Source organism: Pristiophorus japonicus, chromosome 14, assembly GCF_044704955.1.
Source record: "Pristiophorus japonicus isolate sPriJap1 chromosome 14, sPriJap1.hap1, whole genome shotgun sequence".
Classification (NCBI taxonomy): Eukaryota; Metazoa; Chordata; class Chondrichthyes; family Pristiophoridae; genus Pristiophorus; species Pristiophorus japonicus.
The window spans coordinates 164,919,945-164,936,197 of NC_091990.1; the positions used below are offsets into that span (position 1 = coordinate 164,919,945).

Here is a 16,253-nt window from a genome sequence, read left to right on the forward strand (position 1 = left end):
TCACACTTTGCAGTAAGGGTCAATGGATGACGATCAGGAATGGGATCCCGACCTGATATTTCATCGCCCAGAGACATGCTGAGGCCAATTAAACTGCTACTCCAGCCAAGATCAGCTAACTCAGCACAGATTAGGGATCAAACCCGACATCTGTTGTATGGCTTACTTCTACACGAAACAGTTCCTTTACTCATTAGGTCTTCAGAAGACCTTTGTTTTTAAATTAATTACATTTATCGTGTGCTGCTGCAGGAGGGCGACGGCCACGAAGCCAGGTCGCTGATTGCAGTGCGGGTAGGCAAGCAGGAGGGGTGAAGGAGCGTCGAGAGATTGTAAAGGGAAGTGACCGAGGCCCAGGAGAGGCGTGAATCTGGGGATCAGGAGAGGTGAGGGCCCAGGGGCAGCACGGGCCAGCCCACAGTGCGATATGTGTATGCGCTTTGTCTGTGCAGGAGAGCAGGTCTCCAGTTGTCTTGGATAACCCTTGTCACTGGAGCAAGACCTAGCTCTGTCAAGCCCGTGTGGTGGCTGGTGTGTAACGGCCATCCCACGTTAAAAAAAAATCAACGCACAGGCATCTTCCACCCTTCAGGATGTAGTTCAGGATCCGGAATATTGGGTCCTTCATTGAAACACCTGTGAACTCATCCCTTTTTGGCGTGGAAGCAAGTCATCCTCGATACGAGGGACTGCCTATGATGATGATGATGGGACTGTTGGATTGGAATATTGAATTGGTGGCTGTATTATGGAACAAATTGACGAAGTAATGAGTGATGTAGAGGTGGAGGTGGCTGAAGTGGGTGAGGTGGGAGAGGAGATGGGCGGATGAAGACATGCCAAGCGTTTTTCTGAGGAGGCCAATGCTGTCCGAGTTGCGGAGGTGGAAAATCGTTGGGCCCAATTGGCCCGGGTTGGTCGTGGGAAACCACCCCCCCCCCCCCCGCCGTGTGTACCAAAGAACCTGGGCGGAGATCGCCAAAGTGGTCTCTTCCACGACACGAGGTCCTTGAGCCTAACCAGTGCCGCAAGCGCTGGAACGACCTTGTTGGTTTCGGAAGAGTAAGTATTACACTTATTAAATAAATTGTAACGATGCAATGATTAATTCAAATGTAGATCTGCTGGATTGTAGTTAGGCTGGTAATCTTGGTGTCATGCGTTGTTTCCTAACCTCGATCTTATTAAAGTTATTCTCAGACCACACATATAACCATGCATTCAATTGTATACGAAACGTATTACCATATAACATTAACGATGAATAGCATGGGCGATGACTAATTGGGGATTGTCTGTGCGTTGTGCAATAGTACTAATAAATATTAGATGGTTGTTAAGAGATTTTAAAACCACCTTAAAATCACACGAATTACAGATATTTCAAACTCCCATGAACTTGAAGCAGCCTTTTATGAAAAGTCCTCCGAATTACAAAATGGCATCCATACCGCCGGGTTACGGTCAGGTGAGTGCAGCTTTTTGTCAGCGTCTTGTTGGGCGAGCAATCATTTGGGCAGTATATGGGCGAGATGCCGAAAGTAACGCTCGCCGATAATCTGGGCGGTATTTGGACGTTAGTTTCCATATTTAATCAAATATGGGCATTAAACTCAATCTCGCCGGGTAAATGGGTGGTAACGGAGCAAACCCAATGGAAAATTTAGCCCGTAGACTGGTGAAAATGTGGAACTTGCTATCACACGGAGTAGTTGAGGCGAATATCAAAGCATTTAAGGAGAAGCTAAATAAGTACATGGCGGAGAAAGGAATAGGAGGATATGCTGATAAGGCGAGATGAGGTGAAGTGAGAGGGGGCTCACCAACAGACCAGTCGGGCCGGAGGGTCTGTTTCTGTGCTGTAAACTGCATGTAATTAAAGAGTGACAAGTTCACAGACAGGTTTCATATTAAATGTGGACATTGAAATGTATAATAGAAAAAGCTAACAGGAGGGGAGTGCAGAGATTAGATTGGTTATATATATTCTCATCCTCCACTTCTTATCCCACCTATTTAATTTTTCCAAAAAAATTAAATGCTATCACAGCTTGATGTTAACACCAAACTTACCTTACCAACTCCTTCTATGAATACAAGTGGAAATGGAAAAAATATCACACTAATCAATATGTTCTTAAGTTGGAAATTAAGCACATCAATAGCAAAGTTCCTTCACTCATTAGGTCTTCTGAAGACCTTTTGTTTTTAAATTCATTACAGATATTCTGTGTTTCACTATTTTCACAACTTTAGGTCTCATTTTTGCTGTATCTGATTGGAGCGTGCTTGTGTTGGCATACCTTCTGTGTGCTTATCTGCGTTATTATAATCTGCAAATATACCGTCTAGGTGTACACATTATCATCTGCGTGAGTACAATATTTCTTCTGAAAGCACTATACTGTGGTATAGTTCCAAGGTCACCGGTTACCTTCTGGCTTCTTGCCCGAGTGGTCGCTGCTCATAAGCAAGTGTCAACGGGCCGTTTAGTTGTGGGTAGCATCGTTGCTAAGCCCAATCCTGTTCTTACCTGATGCTCCAACACATTTTCTAGCAGGGGGTGATTGGAAAGCCACGAGGAGAAGCATCCTTGACTCATTTTTGGTCGACCCAACACAGGGGTGCGAGGCCAATTGCAGCAACCCAACTGTTGCCCTGGCTGAGATCAGCTAGCTCAGCAAAGACCAGCGATGGTTATTGAAACCTGCTTTAGTACCAGACCACTGGTTCCGTTACCCACTGTGCCATCAGAACAATGTATTTACAAGCGATTATGTCACATGGGTGCTGCCATCCCAGGCACATTGCTGTGCTGGTGGAAGCTAGTAAGTCCTGAAATTATTCTGGTGGATTTGTGAGGCGTCAGACAGCTGAAAATATTCTTGTAAATATGCTTAATATATACAGTAACCACTGGTTAAAACAAAGAGAAAATTTTTATTGGGGGAAAAACCCTCTGTGCTCAATGTTATGTCCATCAGCACAGGTGAAATAATCAGCAGGCTAGGCTGATAATGCGATTTCCTGGCCAGGACTTCAGGAGGCTGGGGACAGATGGAAGGTACAGGCTGAAGCTTCAGGTGTCAGTTTCCAGCCCTGATACTGTGACATGTCCTCGGAATCGAATAGGTGGAAGGTACAGCTGCTGCTGCAACGTCATGTTTTCAAGGAGGCGAGAGACAGGGCAGAGCCCAGTCAGTGACTTCACTCAGTCTTGGAACTTCTCACTGCTAGCCTCCCTCACACTAGACACCAAGAGAAAGAAACTTCAGATATACAGCAATAAAGATCTTAATTCAGCTGTGGCAATAGGGTCCTGTGATGCTCAGGAACTGCGCGGAAATAGCTGAAGAGGTTAAAATTCTACTCAAATGCTGTCCTGTAGATGTGGTACCTCTGTGCTTGATAAGGCTGCAGTCACCCGGCAATGCTCGGTCAGAGATACGTGCATTTAGACAGCTATGGCTCCGATGTTCTTCAGCCATCTGCTCCCAACTCAGCATAGTTTCAGTACAATAGTTTCCCACTCAGTGGTGGCAACAAATCCCATTCAGTCAGGATCGGAGATTGGGGAACTCCAGCAGTAATCGTTCCACTATGTCCGGTTGTACCTCTGTTAAGATGCCGTGGAACCTTTCGACCTGGAAGAAATGAAACTCGTCAGTCAGCACTGAGGACGTAGAACTGGATGAAATGTGCATCAATTTTATTTAAACTTTTTTTGGCACAATTTTTTTGTGCTAGGGAACGGAACACTTTTCATATCAGGCACAGAATGTCATCAACAAGCACTCCCAGGTAAGGTACAATACAGTTGAACACCATCATCATCGTCATAGGTAGTCCCTCGAGTCGAGGATGACTTGCTTCCACGCCAAAAAGTTCACAGGTGTTTCAATGAAGGACCTAATATTCCGGATCCCGAACTACATCCTGAAGGGTGGAAGATGCCTGCGCGTGGATTTTTTTTTTAAAAACGTGTGGTGACCGTTGCACACCAGCCACCACACGGGCTTGACAGAGCTAGGTCTTGGTCCAGTGGCAAGGGTTAACCAAGGCGACTGGAGACCTGCTCTGCTGCACGGATCTAGTGCGCACACATATCGCAGTGTGGGCTGGCCCGTGCTGCCCGCTCCTCTTCTGGGCCCCGAACTCACGCCTCTCCTGGGCCCCGATCACGTCCCTCGACAATCTCTCGTCGCTCCTTCGCCCCGACCTCGCCGCTCCTGCTGTACCTGCCCGTGCTCCAATCACCGACCTTGATCTTGGTGACATCCAACCCAGTCGCACTTTTCACTGCCGTTGCTCTCCTGCTCCAGCACGTGCTGCTCCCTGGAGTGGTATGCCGCCATGCTGCTTCTTCCGCTCCCCGGCCTGCTCCGATGGGTGCTCGCAGGCCGGCCTCCGAGCACCATCGGAGCAGGCCGGGGAGCAGAAGGAGCAGCGTGGCGGCTTGGTCCAGCAGTCAGTTGAACACAAACTAAAGCTTGGTCCATTAATCATTAAAAATATAGCATGGGTTAGGTGCAGAGTAAAGCTCCCTCTACACTGTCCCATCAAGGTCACTCAGGTCAGATATAACACAGATGTAAGCACCACTGGTCTTGGGAGGGTGGAGAAAAACATTCAGCTAGAGTCCCTGCTCCTAATCATTACCCACGGATCTCGACTAGAAAGTACACATAGGTGGACAGAAATCAGTTCACAGTGCTGCCCCACTTATGATCAAATGGCCTGCCAACATTCACTGACAAGTCAGGAGCGGGAGCGGCAGTTCGGGAGACCCATAAAAGGCGCGGTCGTCGGAGGAGGCCACAGGGTCGGGAGCGGCAGTCGGGAGGAGGCCAGCTGGTGCAGGGGCAGAAGGTAAACAAAGAAGTAAAAAGAAATTGAAGTGTGGCGTCACAGCCAAGTGGAAGTGATTCGCTGGTGGATTGGTGAGTATTTTATCTTTTTTTTTTCTCATCAGTAGGTAACCTTTGGCATTGTTGCCAAATTAAGTTAATTTAAGGGTTAAGTCATGGCAGGAGAGCCCAGACCCATGTCATGCTCCTCCAGTGCTATGTGGGAAATCAGGGACGCTTCCAGTGTCCCTGACTACTATGTGTGCGGGAAGTGTGTCCAGCTGCAGCTCCTGACAGACCGCATTACAAAACTGGAGCTCCGCATGGACTCACTCTGGAGCATCCGCGGTGCTGAGGATGTCGTGAATAGCACATTTGATGAGTTGGTCACACCGCAGGTAAAGGTTACACAGGCAGATAGGGAATGGGTGATCAGCAGGAAGAGCAGTGGAAGGAAGGTAATGCAGGGGTCCGCTGCGGTCTTCTCCCTCCAAAACAGATGTACAGTTTTGGGTACTGTTGGGGGAGATGGCTCATCAGGGGAAGGCAGCAGCAGCCAAGTTCATGGCACCATGGGTGGCTCTGCTGCACAAGAGGGCAGGAAAAAGAGTGGGAGAGCTAGAGTGGTAGGGGATTCTATTGTAAGGGGAATAGATAGGTGTTTCTGCAGCCGCAAACGAGACTCCAGGATGGTATGATGCCTCCCTGGTGCAAGGGTCAAGGATGTCTGAGAGTGGCTGCAGGGCATTCTGGAGGGGGTGAACAGCCAGTTGTCGTGGTGCATATAGGTACCAACGATATAGGTAAAAAAACGGGATGAGGTCCTACATGCTGAATTTAGGGAGCTAGGAATTAAATTAAAAAGTAGGACCTCAAAGGTAGTCATCTCAGGATTGCTACCAGTGCCACATGCTAGTCAGAGTAGAAATAGCAGGATACTTAAGACGAATACGTGGCTTGAGGAATGTTACAAGAGGGAGGGATTCAAATTCCTGGGACATTGGAACTGGCTCTGGGGGAGGTGGGACCAGTACAAACCGGATGATCTGCACCTGGTCAGGACCGGAACCAATGTCCTGGGGGGAATGTTTGCTAGTGCTGTTGGGGAGGGTTTAAACTAATATGGCAGGGGGATGGGAATCTATGCAGGGAGACAGAGGGAAGTAAAATGGGGGCAGAAGCAAAAGATAGAAAGGAGATAAGGAAAATTGGAGGGCAGAGAAATCAAAGGCAAAAAATCAAAAAGGGCCACATTACAACATAATTCTAAAAGGACAAAGAGTGTTAAAAAAATAGGATAAATGCTCTGTGTCTCAATACGAGGAGCATTCGTAATAAGGTGGATGAATTAACTGCGCAGATAGCTGTTAACGGACATGATGTAATTGGGATTACGGAGACATGGCTCCAGGGTGACCACGGCTGGGAACTCAACAGCCAGGGATATGCGATATTCAGGAAGAATAGACAGAAAGGAAAAGGAGGTGGGGTAGCGTTGCTGGTTAAAGAGGAAACTAATGCAATAATAAGGAAGGACATTAGCTTGGATGATGTGAAATCTGTATGGGTAGAGCTGCAGAACACCAAAGGGCAGAAAACGCTAGTGGGAGAGTTTTGTACAGATCACCAAACAGTAGTAGTGAGGTTGGAGATGGCATCAAACAGGAAATTAGGGATGCGTGCAATAAAGCTACAGCAGTTATCATGGGTGACTTTAATCTATATATAGATTGGGCTAACCAAACTGGTAGTAATGCGGTGGAGGAGGATTTCCTGCAGTGTATAAGGGATGGTTTTCGAGACCAATATGTCAAGGAACCTACTAGAATGCTGGCCATCCAAGACTGGGTGTTGTGTAATGAAAGAGGATTAATTCGCAATCTTGTTGTGCGAGGCCCCTTGGGGAAAAGTGACCATAATATGGTAGAATTCTTCATTAAGATGGAGAGTGAAACAGTTAATTCAGAGACTAGGGTCCTGAACTTAAAGAAAGGTAAGTTCGATGGTATGAGCTATGAACTGGCTAGGATAGACTGGAGAATGATATTTAAAGGGTTGACGGTGGATAGGCAATGGCAAACATTTAAAGATCACACAGATGAACTTCAACAATTGTACATTCCTGTCTGGTGTAAAAATAAAACGGGGAAGGTGGCTCAACCGTGGCTAACAAGGGAAATTAGAGATAGTGTTAAATCCAAAGAAGAGGCATATAAATTGGCCAGAAAAAGCAGCAAACCTGAGCACTGGGAGAAATTTAGAATTCAGCAGAGGACGACAAAGGGTTTAATTAGGAGGGGGAAAATAGAATATGAAAGTAAGCTTGCAGGGAACATAAAAACTGACTGCAAAAGCTTCTATAGATATGTGAAGAGAAAAAGATTAGTGAAGACAAATGTAGGTCCCTTGCAGTCAGAATCAGGTGAATTTATAATGGGGAACAAAGAAATGGCAGACCAATTGAACAAATACTTTGGTTCTGTCTTCACTCAGGAAGACACAAATAACCATCCGGAAATACTAGGGGCCCGAGGGTCTAGCGACAAGGAGGAACTGAAGGAAATCCTTATTAGTCAGGAAATTGTGTTAGGTAAATTGCTGGGATTGAAGGCCGATAAATCCCCAAGGCCTGATAATCTGCATCCCAGAGTACTTAAGGAAGTGGCCCTAGAAATAGTGGATGCATTGGTGGTCATTTTCCAATATTCTATAGACTCTGGATCAGTTCCTATGGTTGGAGGGTAGCTAATGTAACCCCACTTTTTAAAAAAGGAGGGAGAGAAATCAGGGAATTATAGACCGGTTAGCCTGACATCGGTAGTGGGAAAAATGTTGGAATCAATTATTAAAGATGTAATATAGCAGCGCATTTGGAAAGCAGTAACAGGACCGGTCCAAGTCAGCATGGATTTATGAAAGAGAAATCATGCTTGACAAATCTTCTAGAACTTTTTGAGGATGTAACTAGTAGAGTGGACAAGGGAGAACTAGTGGATGTGGTGTATTTGGACTTTCAAAAGGCTTTTGACAAGAGATTAGTGTGCAAAATTAAAGCACGTGGTAATGGGAAGTAATGTATTGACGTGGATAGAGAACTGGTTGGCAGACAGGAAGCAAAGAGTATGAATAAACGGGTCCTTTTCAGAATGGCAGACAATGACTAGTGGGGTACCACAAGGTTCAGTGCTGGGATCCCAGCTCTTTACAAGATACATTAATGATTTAGACAAAGGAATTGAATGTAATACCTCCAAGTTTGCAGATGACACTAAACTTGGTGGCAGTGTGAGCTGCGAGGAGGATGCCAAGAGGCTGCAGGGAGACTCGGACAAGTTAGGTGAGTGGGCAAATGCATTGAAGATGCAGTATAATGTAGATAAATGTGAGGTTATCCACTTTGGTGGCAAAAACAGGAAGGCAGATTATCAGAATGGTGACAGATTAGGAAAAGGGGAAGTGCAACGAGACCTGGGTGTCATGGTGCATCAGTCATTGAAAGTTGGCATGCAGGTACAGTAGGCAGTGAAGAAGGCAAATGGCAAGTTAGCCTTCATAGCTGAAAGGATTTGAGTATAGGAGCAGGGAGGTCTTACTGCAGTTGTACAGGGCCTTGGTGAGGCCACACCTTGAATATTGTGTACAGTTTTGGTCTCCTAATCAGAGGAAGGATATTCTTGCTATTGAGAGAGTGCAGCGAAGCTTCACCAGACTGATTCCAGGGATGGCAGGGCTGACATATGAAGAAAGACTGGATCGACTAGGCTTATATTCACTGGAATTTAGAAGAATAAGAGGGGATTTCATAGAAACATATAAAATTCTGATGGGATTGGACAGATTAGATGTAGGAAGAATGTTCCCGATGTTGGGGAAGTCCAGAACCAGGGGTCACAGTCTCAGGGTAAGGGGTAAGCCATTTAGGACCGAGATGAGGAGAAACTTCTTCACTCAAAGAATTGTTAACCTGTGGAATTCTCTACCACAGAAAGTTGTTGAGGCCAGTTCGTTAGATATATTCAAGAGGGAGTTAGATGTGGCCCTTACGGCTAAAGGGATCAAGGGGTATGGAGAGAAAGCAGGAATGAGGTACTAAAGTTGCATGATCAGCCATGATCATATTGAATGGTGGTGCAGGCTCGAAGGGCCGAATGGCCTGCTTCTGCACCTATTTTCTATGTTTCTAATTAGTACCCATAGAACCAAGGCCCAGCAAGGAGTCAACACCTTCAAGTGAGATGGAGCAAGTGCAGAAAATCAGAGAGAAGCAAATAAAACCATTCAAGTGCTCTATGCTGTAACTAGCAGGGTAACGAACAGGTTAACGTGCCAAGTTTGATGAAAGACCTCCACCTGACATGTTAACCTGCCGTCTTCTTTCACATCCTGACGAGCCCATGATCTCGTTCCTGCATTTTCTGTTGTAATTTAACCGCGATCACTCCTGACCACGAGTCACAGAAACTTTAACTTTCCTTTAAAAGGACGGTCGCAGTAGTGGACAATCTAAAATGCTAAAGAGAAAAGAAAAGGAAGCAATGCAGGCAAGTGATTGTGGTTAGGATAAGCAGATTATGTCAGGAAGGGACAGAGCATGCAACCAAACGAGTGCACTGGCAAATAGGGTCCAGGTAAGAAAAAATAGCGATAAGATATAAAAATACAAAATAATGTTAAGATGTCTAATAATGTTAAAAATACAAATTTAAAAGCCTAGTATCTGAATGCACAAAGCATCTGTAATAAGGTAGACAAATTAACAGCGCAAATAGATGTAAACAGATACGATATAGTTGCAATTACGGAGACATGGTTGCAGGGTGACCAGGGTTGGGAACTGAATATCCAAGGATATTCGATATTTAGGAAGGACAGACAAAAAAGAAGGGATGGTGTGGCGTTGTTAGTAAAGGATGAAATAAGAAAGAAAGGATATTGGCTCAGAAAATCAAGATGTAGAATCAGTCTGGGTGGCGCTAAGGAGCACCAAGGGCAGAAAACATTGGTGGGAGTTATCTATGGGCCTCCAAACAGTAGTGGTAATGTAGGGGACAGCATCAAACAGGAAATTAGAGATGCATGTAGCAAGGGTACTACAGTACTCGTAGGTGACTTTAATCTACATATAGACTGGCCAAACCAAATTAGTAATAATATTGTGGCAGATGAATTCCTGGAGTGTATACGAGATGGTTTTTTAGATCAGTATGTTGAGGAGCCTGCTAGGGAACAGGCTATCCTAGATTGGGTATTGTGTAATGAGAAGGGGTTAATTAACAGTCTTATTGTGCGAGGTCCTTTAGGGAAGAGTGATCATAACATGATTGAATTTCTTATTAAGATGGAAAGTGAAGTAGTCGAATCCGAAACTTGGGTCCTAAATCTAAACAAAGGAAACTACGAAGGTATGAAGAATGAATTGGCTATGATAGATTGGGAAGATTCATTAAAAGGCATGGTGGTGGATAGGCAATGGCTAATATTTAAGGAACGAATGCATGAATTGCAACAGTTGTACATTCCTCTCTGGCATAAAAACACAAAAGGAAAAGTGGCCCAACCATGGCTAACAAAAGAAATTAAGGATAGTATTAGATCCAAAGAGAAGTTATACAAAGTTGTCAGAAAAAGTAGCAAGCCTGAGGATTGGGAGCAGTTTAGAATTCAGCAAAAAAGGACCAAGAAATTGATTAAGAGGGGAAAAATAGGAGTATGAGAGTAAACTTGCAAGGAACATAAAAACCAACTGCAAAAGTTTCTGCAAGTATGTAAAAAGAAAAAGATTAGTGAAGACAAATGTAGGTCCTTTACAGACAGAAACAGGAGAATTTGTAATGGGGAACAAGGAAATGGCAGAACAATTAAATAAATACTTCGGTTCTGTCTTCATGGAAGAGGACACAAATAATGTCCCAGAAATGCTAGGGAACCAGGGGTCTAGTGAGCAAGAGGAATTAAAGGAAATGATAATTAGTAAGAAAATAGTGCTGGAGAAACTAATGGGACTGAAGGCAGATAAATCCCCAGGGCCTGATGATCTGCATCCCACAGTATTAAAAGAGCTAGCCATGGAAATAGTAGCTGCATGGTTGTCATCTTCCAAAATTCTATAGATTATGGAACAGTTCCTGCAGATTGGAGGGTGGCAAATGTAACCCAACTATTTAAAAAAGGAGGGAGAGAGAAAATGGGGAACTACAGCCTGACATGAGTAGTAGGGAAAATGCTGGAGTCTATTATAAAGGATGTGATAATGGCACATTTAGATAATATCAACGGGATTAAACAAAGTCAACATGGATTTATGAAAGGAAAATCATGTTTGACAAACCTACTGGAGTTTTGAGAGGATGTAACTGATAGAATAGATAAGAGAGAACCAGTGGATGTAGTATTTGGATTTTCAGAAGGCCTTTGATAAAGTCCGACATAAGAGGTAAGTGTGCAAAAGTAAAGCACATAGGATTGGGGGTAATCTATTGGCATGGATTAAAAATTGGTTAACTGACAGGAAACAGAGAGTAGGAATAAATGGGTCTTTTTCGGGGTGGCGGGCAGTGACTGGTGGGGTATATATATATATATATATATATAAATGATTTGGATGAGGGAACCAAATTTAATATTTCTAAGTTTGCTGACGACACAAAACTAGATGGGATTGTGAGTTTTGAGGAGGGTGCGAAGACACTGCAAGGCGATTTAGATGGTTGAGTGAGTGGGCAAACACATGACAGATGCAGTATAACGTGGATAGATGTGAAGTTATCCACTTTGGTAGGAAAAACATAAGGACAAAGTATTATTTAAATGGTGATGGCTTGGGAAGTGTCGATGTACAGAGGGACCTGGGTGTCCTTGTACATCAGTCATTGAAAGCAAACATGCAGGTGCAGCAAGCAGTTAGGAAGGCAAATGGTATGTTGGCCTTCATTGCAAGAGGATTTGAGTACAGGAGCAAGGATGTCTTACCACAGTTATACAGGCCCTTGGTGAGACCGCACCTGGAGTAGTGTGTGCAGTTTTGGTCTTCTTACCTAACAAAGGATATACTTGCCATAGAGGGAGTGCAGCGAAGGTTCACCAAACTGATTCCTGGGATGGCAGGACTGTCGTATGAGGAGAGATTGGGTCGACTAGGCCTATATTCACTAGAGTTTAGAAGAATGAGAGGGGATCTTATTGAAACGTATACAATTCTGACTGGGTTACATAGAAACATAGACATAGAAAATAGGTGCAGGAGTAGGCCATTCGGCCCTTCTAGCCTGCACCGCCATTCAATGAGTTCATGGCTGAACATTCAACTTCAGTACCCCATTCCTGCTTTCTCGCTATAGCCGTTGATCCCCCTAGTAGTAAGGACCTCATCTAACTCCTTTTTGAATATATTTAGTGAATTGGCCTCAACAACTTTCTGTGGTAGAGAATTCCACAGGTTCACCACTCTCTGGGTGAAGAAGTTCCTCCGCATCTCGGTCCTAAATGGCTTACCCCTTATTCTTAGACTGTGACCTCTGGTTCTGGACTTCCCCAACATTGGGAACATTCTTCCTGCATCTAACCTGTCTAACCCCGTCAGAATTTTAAATGTTTCTATGAGGTCCCCTCTCATTCTTCTGAACTCCAGTGAATACAAGCCCAGTTGATCCAGTCTTTCTTGATAGGTCAGGTTGGACAGACTGGATGCAGGGAGGATGTTTCCCCTGGCTGGGAAGTCTAGAACAAGAGGTCACAGTCTCAGGATACGGGGTAGGAAATTTAGGACCGAGATGAGAAATGTTTTCACTCAAGAGGGTGGTGAACCTGTGGAATTCTCTACTCCAGAAGGCTGTGGAGGCCAAGCCACTGAAGGCATCAAGGAGTATGGGGGAAAAGCGGGAATATGGTGTTGAGGTAGAGGATCAGCCATGATCATATTGAATGGCGGTGCAGACTCAAGGGGCCGAATGGCCTACCACTGCTCCTATTTTCTATGTTTCTATGTTTCCTTTCTCATTCAGGTGACCTTGTGGTGAAACAAGAACTTTTACCCAAGGTCCAGGCTCAGAGTAAAGGTTTGCTGGAACCATCAGAGGAAGACAGCAGGCAAAATACTCACAGCAGTGTTGTACAGAGGGAGGAGGTGGTGAAGGGCACAGATGCACATCTCCTGGCTCAAGTAACCTTCTTTAAAGCTTTTTGACACAATCTCCTACAAGCACAGCAGAGAGAATCAGAGTTAACACAGTGCACCCTGATGGTTTCTGAGCAGTTACATGACTGAGGAGCTGTTGATCAGACTGTGGTCAGTGGGTTTATGAGCAGCAGATTCAACATGCAGCATTTTTAGAAGAGACAAGAGCAATTTAAAAAAAAACACCTAAAGCAAACGTTTGCCAGTGGCACACATCACTGAAATGAAACAGCACATGAGTACCGAATGCCTTTTGGTACTTGCACATATGTTAACTGCCAAAAATGATTTTTCTCTTTCTCCAAAGCCCTGCAAATGTTTCATTTTTCCAAATATATCCAAATCCCTTTGGAAAGTTACGGCTGAATTTGCTTCCATCACACTTTTAGGTAGTGCATCCCAGATCACAAGTGCTCTCTCACCGATCCCGAGATACTCAGCCGCCCCCCACCCCCCACCCTCTCTGCTCCCACTTGCAACCTCTCCTCCCACAGCCTCCACACCCACCCTCACTGCCACCATTAGCCCCCTCCATCCGCAATGGGGCCCTCACTCCCAATCGGGAGCGTCAATCCCCTTTGTTTTCTCTCTCCCCAAATCGTCACCCACCCCGCCACCACAATGCTATTCCTCTGATGTCCCTGGTATACATTCATACCGTAGAGATGTCGGTGAAGATTTCAGAGAGGAATTCACAGCAGATATCCAGGAGAATTTTTAGGTGGAAGTCTCCCTCTCGCCGCTTCCCCTTCTGGGCCCCAGCTACCGGAGACGGGACGGACCATTTGTCTGCGCTGGGTCTTCTTGTTCCCTCCGAAGGTTTCTTCTGACATTCCTCTGCGTAGAGCAAGACTCGCAGCAGTGTACTGAGCAGGGGAAGATCTGCGGCAGACATAACACACAAAGCTGAAGAATTCTATGGCTAAACACTGAGCAAATCATACGCTTCAGACAGGACAATGGGTCCGAAACAAGCGCACACTTCAGATGGGAATCAATTTTGGACGGGTGCTACACTTGTCAAACAGGAAACCGATGGAGAGGATTAATGGCAAATAGTTGCAATTGCTACTGCGTCCTTTCTGCCAACTTTGCTTCAGCCAATCTGAGCTTCGTACCAATAATCTTCGGTGGAGAATGAAATGCATCAACAATAACTTCCATTTATAGACGTACCTTTAACTTAGAAAAATATCCCGAAGCACTTCAGAGATGTAATCAAAAGAAAACAGATGCAGAGCCAAAGGAAACATTCGGAGAGGAAAGCTTGGTCAAAGAAGGGTTTTAAGGAAGATCTTAAAAGGAGGAGTTTATAGAATCAGAATGCACAGAAAGTGGCAATTGTGCTGTATGATTCTATACACCGGGCTCTCTGAAAGAGCTATTCAATTAGTCCCACTCCCCTGCACTTACTCCACAGCCCTCCAAATGTTTATTTTTCCAGTATACAGGTGCAGCGCCTAAAATCCGGAACCCTCGGGACCGAGGCCATTCCGGATTCCAGGTTTTTCGATTTGTTTTCTGACGTCACGAATCCGGAAACACCCGAGGCTAGGTTCGGGTATTTCTGGATTTCGGAATGTCAGAAAGCGGGGGGGATTCCCGAAGAACTATTCGGGCAGTCTGACCCCACCAAGGAGTTTGTCAGCGGGCCCCCGCTGAGGTTGTTGTCGTCAGGCGGGCCCCACCAAGGTGGTGTTCGGGCGGGCTGGCGAGAAGGCCCCGAGATAGGGGCAGCGAGTCGAGGCCCGAGGTCGGCAGGGTCGTCTGGTCCGGATTCTCGACGCTGCACCTGTATATCCAATTCCCTTTTGAAAGTTACTACAGAATCTGCTTCCACCATACCTTAAGGCAGTGCATTCCACATCATAACTCGCTGCGTTAAAACATTTCTCTTCATCTACTCTCTGTTTTTTTTGCAATTACCTTAAATCTGAGTCTTCTGGTTACCGACCTTCTTGCCAGTTGGAACAGTTTGTCATTAGTTACTCTATCAAAACCTTTCATGATTTTGAACACCGCTATTAAATCTTGCCTTAACCTTCTCTGCTCGAAGGAGAACAACCCCAGCTTCTCTACTCTCACCACATAACTGAAGTCCCTCATTCCTGGTGCCATTCTAGTAAATCACCTCTGCACCCTTTCCAAAGCCTTAACATCCTTCCTCTAAGTATGTAATTGGACAACACGCTTAGAGGAGCTGAGACCTAACCAGTGAGTTATAAAGGTTGAGCATAAATTCTTTTTGTTTATTAAAAGTAACACCAACAGATTGGCTCTGAGCAAACACACCTTAAAAAAAGAACTTCCTATTTTCCCACCTACTATCTGAAAGGTTTTGACTTTACCTGGGGAATAGTTTCGTAGCATTGGCCACTCTCCGGTACCTGAGCATTTCTTCATGTTTTGGGCATCAGTGGGCTTTTCGACAATAGAGAGCATCACAGCCACGCTTGCACTTTCACACACACACAATCTAGTAGGAGACTGAATTGTGATCGGAAGCGGGAACTTTGCTGCCTTTCTTCCCTCTTATCCTGAGGCATTGCAGCCAACTGTAGCACACTACCGCCATCCTGGTTCACATCAGCTGACTCAGCATCGACGGGAGTCTGACTGCCTCAGTAACAGAGGGCGTGGTGCATCTACTCACTAGTTCATCAGGGCAGTTCTATCGGTATGTTTAACCGAATTCAGAGAACGTGTTACAGTCTCAACACAGTCGGTTTATATTTTAAGATACCACTTTCTTCGTGATAAGCTTGTTATTTATCAATTCTACTTGCCATCTGTGGCTGATAAATATTTTACATATCAATGAAATGTGTGGTCTCAATATGTGACTGCCAATAAGTGAAATTATTTCCTTTGCTTTGCTTGTTGCTGTTGTAAGAATGCACGTCAAGGGCGATTTAAGCTTTGAAGATATGGTATACATGTAATTTTAATTACGCTGCCTGGCAATGAAACAGTTAAAATTAAAATGCTTTAACCTGTGCTTAGCTTAGCTACTGTAGTCTTAAGTAAGTCTTTTAAATAATTTAGTAATAATTCTTTGTTGAGATCAGCTGCTCATGGTCGACCAACCTCATCTTAGTCATTGTAGCTCTGAACATTGTTCTGTCTCAAAGAATTTAGTCTCTAGTGGCTGATCAGCCTTGTCCCCTCCAGTCTAAATTCATTAAGTTGATAATAACCAAATCAACTTTATCTTCCCTAATCTGATTATGTTA

The 16,253-nt window shown here is 44.9% G+C and overlaps 1 protein-coding gene across 5 annotated transcripts in view; it reads right to left on the reverse strand.

Annotated features, from left to right (window-relative positions):
- Positions 1-2,920: 2,920 nt before the first annotated feature.
- Positions 2,921-16,253, reverse strand: part of saal1 (serum amyloid A-like 1) — a 38,350-nt gene continuing 25,017 nt past the window's right edge. For 3 of the 5 annotated variants that reach the window (XM_070899779.1, XM_070899778.1, XM_070899777.1), the window contains exons 11-13: positions 13,679-13,902; positions 12,946-13,038; positions 2,921-3,644 (exon numbers count right to left, since the gene is read on the reverse strand). In XM_070899779.1, the coding sequence (XP_070755880.1) occupies positions 3,558-3,644; positions 12,946-13,038; positions 13,679-13,902 (404 nt within the window). In that variant the 3' untranslated portion in view covers positions 2,921-3,557. Of the gene's footprint in view, positions 3,645-11,908; positions 11,996-12,945; positions 13,039-13,678; positions 13,903-16,253 lie in introns of those variants that run through there. The other 2 variants (XM_070899780.1, XM_070899781.1) reach the window with 2 other exon arrangements.